Raw genomic sequence first — 7679 nt, 5'->3', positions numbered from 1 at the left:
CTCTCATCCCTTGGCACACCACCTCTCTCACACTTCATCCACCACCCATCACCACCATAACACCATCATCCACCACCATCATCCATTGTCCATCATAGAGTGTGTGAGTCGTCTCGGGATCCAAGATTGATCGTAAGAGTTCTTGACAATCAAGGCCATGTTTGCCTAAGTCTCTTACATCACTTGGTGAAGACAAGTGTTTAGTATAATACTTTTTATTTTTAATCTTTTGCACTTTTTATTTGGTTTTGTATTAATGACTTTAATAACTAGTTACTTATGTTGAAGGTGATCTTTCCTTATCGTTTGTCCGTGGTGTCTTGGCATTATTTTACTGTCTATATAAAATAAAAGATTTTCACCATTCATATCTCCACGGTCTATATGGAGGTATGTTGGCCACCTGGTCGGGGGTTAAGGGAACGGTTTGGTAAAGGTCTTGCCCTTGTTCAGCGTTTAGAGGTCCTGCTTGGGACCTGGGTCAAATTTAGTAGGATCTCCTTCAATGCTCATAGGTATTGGATGGCGGGGATCCAAACTCTTTGACCCCCTCATAAGCTAACTACTATTAATACTATAACCCGGCTATTTAGGACTGTATCCCTGCTGACTCAGACTACTTAGTCGAGGGTAACGTCACCGCCAAAAGCGGGGCCTACCATAATTTGCATTAATAACTTAATTCATTATCTTTCAATAATCCGACCCTTTAGGATTGTATCCTTGCTGACTCAAACTACTGGGTTGAGGGTAACGTCGCCTTCAAAAGAGGGGCCTACTACAATAACTAAGATAATCTCTTAAACAAGTGCAAAAGTGCGAAAATAATCAAAGGTTATACTAATACACGTGTCGGATCCAAGTGATTCATCTTGTCTATCTGTTTTTATTTATTTTTCAGCATTTAGTTAGTTTTTATTTTTCTTAGTTTAAAACATTTTTCTAACTTTTTGATTTGATTAGACGTTGAGGATAAACCGGTATTAAAAGCTCTTGTGTCCTTGGACGACCTCGGTATCTTACCAACACTATACTACGTCCACGATGGGTGCACTTGCCCATATGTGTGCTTAGTGTTAGTAAATATCGTGTTTTATAAATTTAAAACTTGGCTAAAAGTGTAAAAAGGGCTTAAATAAACATCTAAAAACATATATACACTAACACGCATCAGCAACGTATGAGACAAAAATGACACAACTACCCTTGTATTTGGCTTCGTATAGCCTCAACACAAGGGTATAAAAGACATTTTCAAACCTTTATATACGCTGCGTATAGGTCTATGCGCAGCGTATATAAAGGGTAGTTTTTATTTTTAACCCCAAACATGTGGTTAAATTATCTTTTTAACCTTTATTGTATATGTACGCTGCGTATAGACCTCTAAGGAGCTTATATAAAGGTCTGAAAATGTCTTTTATACCCTTGTGTTGAGGCTATACGAAGCCAAATACAAGGGTAGTTGTGTCATTTTTGTCTCATACGCTGCGTAGGGACCTCTAAGGAGCGTATATAAAGCTCCATTTTTTGTATTTTTTACTGTGTATTCATCTGTTAATTGGCCATCACATAGACATGATGTTGGAAAGTTGGTTAATTTAAGATGGTAATCAAACATAAGTCTTTGTCATCAGATCTTTTATAATTTGATTAACCCTATTTACTAGCGTGAGTCAACTTACTCTATGTCACCCAACAAGTTACTAGGTTTTGTCATCAACCAAACAAGTTGTAAAGCAAGAACTCAAAACACATGCAAATACTTCAAAGAAACCAGCACATCAATGTATTCATACAACGTTGTCAAGGTCAAAAATACATCCAAACCTGAGTATAAACTGAGAAACGTAAAAACCTAACTGAACCGTCCGCCTGGAGGAAGCCACGAGAGAGCCTAGCCGCTCATGATAGTCTTCACCGCTTCAGTTCTCCTCCCGAATCGTTCAGACCTCTAAGAGTAGCTTGAAAGTTGGAATAAGAAAAATACAATTCGTCCTCGATTGTGTGTTGACGGCTGCTGATGTCTCTCCCCCTCCAATTCTCGTGCCAATTGCCGCCTAATAATTGTTGTCCTCCAATTGGCCCAAACCCAAGATCTCATCGTTGCTTATTCTTTAATCTCCAGCCCAACTAATTTTAACCAAAGCCCACCATTTAATCCTTTGCAATCCATACATCTTTTCCATATTAAATAGTAAAGTCTTTGATTTTTCTTTAACTCTCGATTTTACCTGCAAAGTGTTAACAATATTTTATTTTTTCAAACCAAATTATAATATATTGCAATTTAGATTTATTCACATATTCATGTATATAATGATTTTTTTTATCTAACATTATGTAGCTTTGAATCATGGTTAAGTATTCATATTTTTTCCTCTAAATTAATCATTTTAGCTCATTTTGATCTTTACCCGCTTGATAATAAAAACCCATTAAGTAGCGTATTATATCTCCTTGTCAATGCATTTTTATTATAATTAATATAAAATAGAGTGTAACTAAAATGCACTGATCAAAATCCCCACACTTATCTTTTTTCGTCCCGAAAAAATTATCTGCAATGGAATCACAATCAGAAACACTGGCATCAATATATTCAGTTAATTTATTAACAAATCAAATCATACGTTAACCAAGATTGGAGGTATACGATCCACCTAAACCCAACCGCCAGCTTCCGAGCCCTTATTCACGATCCATTTAAGTTCAAGTAAGTATAATCATCTATGGATCTCACACTCAAAAGACTACAACTCCACCTAATCCCGTTTCAAGCTTATGAGATTAAAAGATATCAAATGTACCGTCTTATATAAAAAACCCTTATGCTATTCCGATTAAAATTAGGATGGATAGATGGATGATATTGCGAGCTTTACATGCTTTTGCTTATGATCAGTTTAGCGGACATACGCCACACGAGTCACCATCCCCATGGTTAATGCCATAAACTTCACATTTTTATATAACTCCACCTAGAGGGTATGTACCGCATGAGTCGCTATCCCCCCCCCCCCCCCCGCGCAATACCATAGGCTTCATTTTTTCTCTTTTTTTTCTACATGTGCTCAAATAAATGGATGAAATATATTTTTTTTCGGGCGCTACATTGTTTCGGATTTGTTTTCACAAAAAGAAACGGTGTGCCAATTTAATCGGAAAAACTTATAAGTTTTTTACTTATGACGTACCTCTTGTACTCTTCACAGTTTCAGTTTTGCCATAACTCCTAAGGTGAGAACCCACATGACTTCTAATTTAAGTATATTATAGAGAAAAATGCCCGGATAGTCCCTGTGGTTTCACCTTTTTTCACCTATAGTCCCCAAGTTTCTAAAACTACCTGAATAGTCCCCAAGTTTTCGATTTTTGTTCCCGGATAGTCCCTGGGTCTAACTTCAGTTACTTTTCTCTGTTAAGTGACCCCACGTGCATATCACGTGAGGGGTATTTTGGTCAGTTTACATTCATTGTTTTCTCTGCCTATTAAATAACACCCTTTTTCCCACAAACCTAACCACCAACAGCATCGATTCCATCGTCTTCTCCATTGTTCATCTTCCTCAGCAGCCTCGAATCCATCATCGTCATGGTTCTCTGCAATTGTGGCCAAGATGCAATCATAGTTACGTCATGGACTGATCTCAACCCTGGTCGCCGATTCTACTCCTGTCCAACCATGGTAATGTATACTATTAGCGATTTTAATAGTCTAGGGCTTAAAAGGTTTGATCCTTTCGTCTTTCTCTGTAGAATCCCAACTGTGGAAGATTCATAGGGTGGGTGGACCCACCAATGTGCAGTCGTGCAGTGGCAATTATTCCAGGGCTTCTAAGACACAGAAACCAAGTTGATGTTGAGTTAGCCAAGATGCGGGAAAAGAATCGGCTGAAGAACAAGATTATTACGGTTCTTTTGATAGTTTTAGGGTTTGTGTTTTGGATATATGTTAAGGCTTGAATGCATTTGTATGGATATTGTAATGTGTTAAATGTTAAGGATGTTGTAATGTTTTTGAAAATCTGATGTATGGATAACATTCAATGAAGTTGGTTGTTTTGGTGAAATATGGTTAGCATTCAATGTCTTAAATGTTGGAAAACTGTGTTTGGTGAAATATGGTTAGCATTCAATGACCAGCAGGTTGTTTGGAAGTAACTATGTATTGTGCAAAGTGTATTGTGCAAACATATTGGTCAAATCTTATGCGAAACGAAATTGTGCAAAACATATTGGTCGAATCTTATGCGAAACGAAATTGTGTATGAACCTGTTCCTACAAAATGCACATTGCACAAATGACATTGTGCATGAGCTGTTCCTATAAATGAACATAATAACATGTTCCTGCAAAATGTACATTGCACATACGACATTGTGCATGACCTGTACATGACATGTCCAAACTTTAAACCACAAACATGAGCTGCAAATGAACACAATAACCTGTACATGACTTGTCCAAACTTTAAACCACAAACATGAAAGTAAAACAGAAAATACTACAAACCATAAACTTTAAACGACTGAACATTAAACATCCAACCATACATGATAATTGTCATAGTGTTTTAACAGGTTAAAGAGACACAAAAGACTGCATAACTGTTTTAAGACAACCCAAAAGAACCATAACCCTTAAGACAACCCAAAAACCATAACCCGACAACCCGAAGAACCATAACCCTTAAACAGTTGGAGCTCCCTCACCAGCCTCAGTAGGTTGATTACCATCTTTCTTCTTCTTACCTTTCTTCCCTTTCTTCGGCCCGGCAACTGTTTTGGTCCTTCCACAAGTTCTTTGGTTGTGGCCCTTTTCACCACACTTCTGGCACTTCACGGACTTCCATTTTCTTGTGAATTTGCCACCAACCACAGCCTGCTCGTTATCAGCTTCAGCAGCCCTGTTTCCCTTGTTTCTTGCTTGTGAAGCCCTTTCAACTTCATCCTGCAACTCCACAGCATCCTTCCTTCTTTTCTTCTTAGGTCTGCCGATAGGTGTGTGGTGCAGAGGTGGGGTTAGGTTGGTTGGAACCTGTGATTTTGGCCATAATTCTCTACCATTAATGGGACCAATGGTATGACTGTAAACCCTCTTCCATGTTTCAAGATAATAACATTCATTAACCCATGATTCTGGGGGTCCAACCTCTTGGCCATTCATTGCCATGTCCCAATTGACAGCCACAGCATGCCTACAAGGGATTCCTGAAACTTCCCATTCTCTACAAGTGCAAACCCTATCCACAACATCCACAACATACTGTTTATGTGTTGCAGCACCATCCACTGTGACCTTACCACTGACTTGATACTTTGTCCCACCACTCCACCTAACATTATAATTTGCAGCTAATTTCTTTGTGTTTTCAAAGATCTTTGCAACTCTAGGAGTAAGTGGACCATTTGTCTGCCGAATCTTCCTGATGACATTCATTATCCTCTGCATTAGATACTCTCTGACAAACTCCAAAGCAGAAATTATAGGCTTGTCTCGACCATTGACTGTCCTTGCATTCAAGACTTCACACATGTTGTTCAGCACCACATCAGATTGTGCCCTACCTGTATATCAAATTGCCAAACTGAATGATCAATAAACAGACATAAACAGCATTAAACAGCAGAAACATCAATAAACAGCAGAAACATCAATAAACAGGTTAAACAGCAGTTATAAGTTTTGGTATGCATATACCTGTAAAATGAGACCTGCTCCAGTGAATGGGTGGAATACTTGCCAACCAATTATAAGCTTCAATGTTGTACAACCTCAACTCCTCCATTTTTGCTTCAAAATCTGGAACTGTATAAGCTTTGGATGCATTTTGAAGACAATCCTTGAAGGCATCTCCTCTCCATTGAAGTTTCATGTTCTGCCAAATATGCCTTGCACAAAATCTATGCTCAGCTGCTGGAAATACCTGACTTATGGCTGGTATTATTCCCTGTTTCATCACATTTCAAACATTAATCATACAAAAAACAGACTTATGCTAATTGCTGAATGACTCTTGCTGAATTTAATACCATACCTTTTGCCTGTCAGAAATGAAGGTGAAATTTGCATTATCTGGAAGATCCAAGTCATCTTTAATACACTGTAGGAACCAGATCCAGGAGTCTTTGTTCTCAGCCTCAACAATTCCATAAGCTAAAGGATAAATGCCATTGTTGGGATCTAAACCAACTGCTGTTAGCATCTGACCAGGGTAGGGGCCTTTCATAAATGCCCCATCTAACCCCAACAGTTCCCTCCTACACTCTTTAAACCCTTCTTTCAGTGGTCCCAAACAAATGTAAATCCTCTTGAAGATCCTTGTGGGTGCATGTGGGTTACACTCAGGCTCAACAACAAATTTAACTGTTGTACCTGGATTGGTCCTGTGCAGTTCCATGACATAGTCCCTGAGGCTTGCATACTGAACTTTGAAGTCCCCTTCAATCTTTTTGGTGGCCTTGAGCTTTGTCCTGAAAGCCTGTAATCAACTTAAAATTAGTCAATGGTTTATAATTAAAGAAAATAAACAGAAGCAGAAATTAGGGTTTATACCTTCATTTTTGTCACAGACAGCTCATACTTCCTCCCAAGCTTTTCTTGTAGCCTACTTACTGAAATATTAGGGTTGGCTGCAATCTGATTCATCACAAACTCTTGTTTAGCCAAGAAGGTAGAAGTGAAAGGCTGTATTTTTCTGGATGTGAGACACTTGTGATCCGGTTGGTAAGTCTTTACCACCCAAGTCTCATCTTCATCACTCAATCTAGACAAGTACAAAACCCAAGGACAATCAACACTATTTAACCTACCCTTCCTTTTATCATTGCATTCTACCAATCCCTTTTTAAACCCCTTTTTTGTCCCACTTGCAGAAGATTCCTTGCCTTTTTGGATACCAGGCCCACTTGCAGATTGTATATGGATACCAGGCCCACTTTGGCTGGGCCCAGTTTGATTTGGCCCACATGTGAATATTGGACATCTACCCTCACAAACCACCCTAATTCTTCTTTTATCATTTCTCAGAAAAGACAGTGACCTCCTTGTTTCAATTGCATGTTTGTTTATCTTGTCTTTTGCTGCTTTGGCTGTTGGAAACAACTGACCCACATAAAAGGTCACTTGGGATGTTGATTGTGCAACCTTCTTTTTCCTCCTCAACTCTCTTAATTTCAAACTTCTCCTAGTTTCGAAATCTTCCATTTCCTCATCAGTCAAACTGTCAAAAGACTCATAACTTAGATTTTCATCATCTAATAAGTCATCACTAGTATCCACATCATGGTTGCCAACAGACTCTACTTCAGCTCCCATAAACTCCACACCCCTGTCAACATTTGCATGGTAGTCCATCATGTCATACTCAGCCTCATCCATACTCTCTAACCCCTCTACAAAGTCACTATCATCTGAATCATCACCCTCAGCACCATCACTTGCCTCAACACCCTCAACATGCTCAGACTCACCACCCTCAGCTTGCCTAGACTGACCAACCTCAGACTCACCACCCTCAGCTTGCTTAGACTGACCAACCTCAGACTCATCACCCTCAGCTTGCCTAGACACACCATCTATTGGAAAATCAGTTGAGAAATTTGCATTGTCAAAATCATAGCTAAAACTGTTATGGAACGATGCATTCTCCACACCTACATTAGCCTCTACACCA

At 38.9% G+C, this 7679-nt stretch overlaps 1 protein-coding gene across 1 annotated transcript; it reads right to left on the bottom strand.

Annotated features, from left to right (window-relative positions):
* Nucleotides 1–4518: 4518 nt before the first annotated feature.
* LOC110922985 lies at nt 4519–6480 on the bottom strand. Its single transcript, XM_022167183.1, has 3 exons — nt 6042–6480; nt 5705–5954; nt 4519–5571 (listed from the first exon to the last, which is right to left on the bottom strand). Exons 1-3 carry the CDS (start codon nt 6402–6404, stop codon nt 4694–4696), a joined length of 1491 nt encoding a protein of 496 aa, XP_022022875.1. The 5' UTR covers nt 6405–6480; the 3' UTR covers nt 4519–4693.
* Between the last annotated feature and the right edge of the window lie 1199 nt (nt 6481–7679).

The sequence above is a fragment of the Helianthus annuus genome, chromosome 17 (genome assembly GCF_002127325.2).
Source record: "Helianthus annuus cultivar XRQ/B chromosome 17, HanXRQr2.0-SUNRISE, whole genome shotgun sequence".
Classification (NCBI taxonomy): Eukaryota; Viridiplantae; Streptophyta; class Magnoliopsida; order Asterales; family Asteraceae; genus Helianthus; species Helianthus annuus.
Note: the sequence above shows the minus strand (reverse complement) of the source record. Positions and strands in the feature narration are given on the sequence as shown.

Excerpts from the sequence above, each read along its gene's own strand:
- LOC110922985 (XM_022167183.1), bottom strand. The coding sequence starts at position 6,404 with ATGGAACTGCACAGGACCAATCCAGGTACAACAGTTAAATTTGTTGTT. Across the intron at positions 5,955-6,041 it reads TCATTTCTGACAGGCAAAAG|GGAATAATACCAGCCATAAG; the intron begins GTATGGTATTAA and ends GTGATGAAACAG. Across the intron at positions 5,572-5,704 it reads GAGCAGGTCTCATTTTACAG|GTAGGGCACAATCTGATGTG; the intron begins GTATATGCATAC and ends TTTGATATACAG.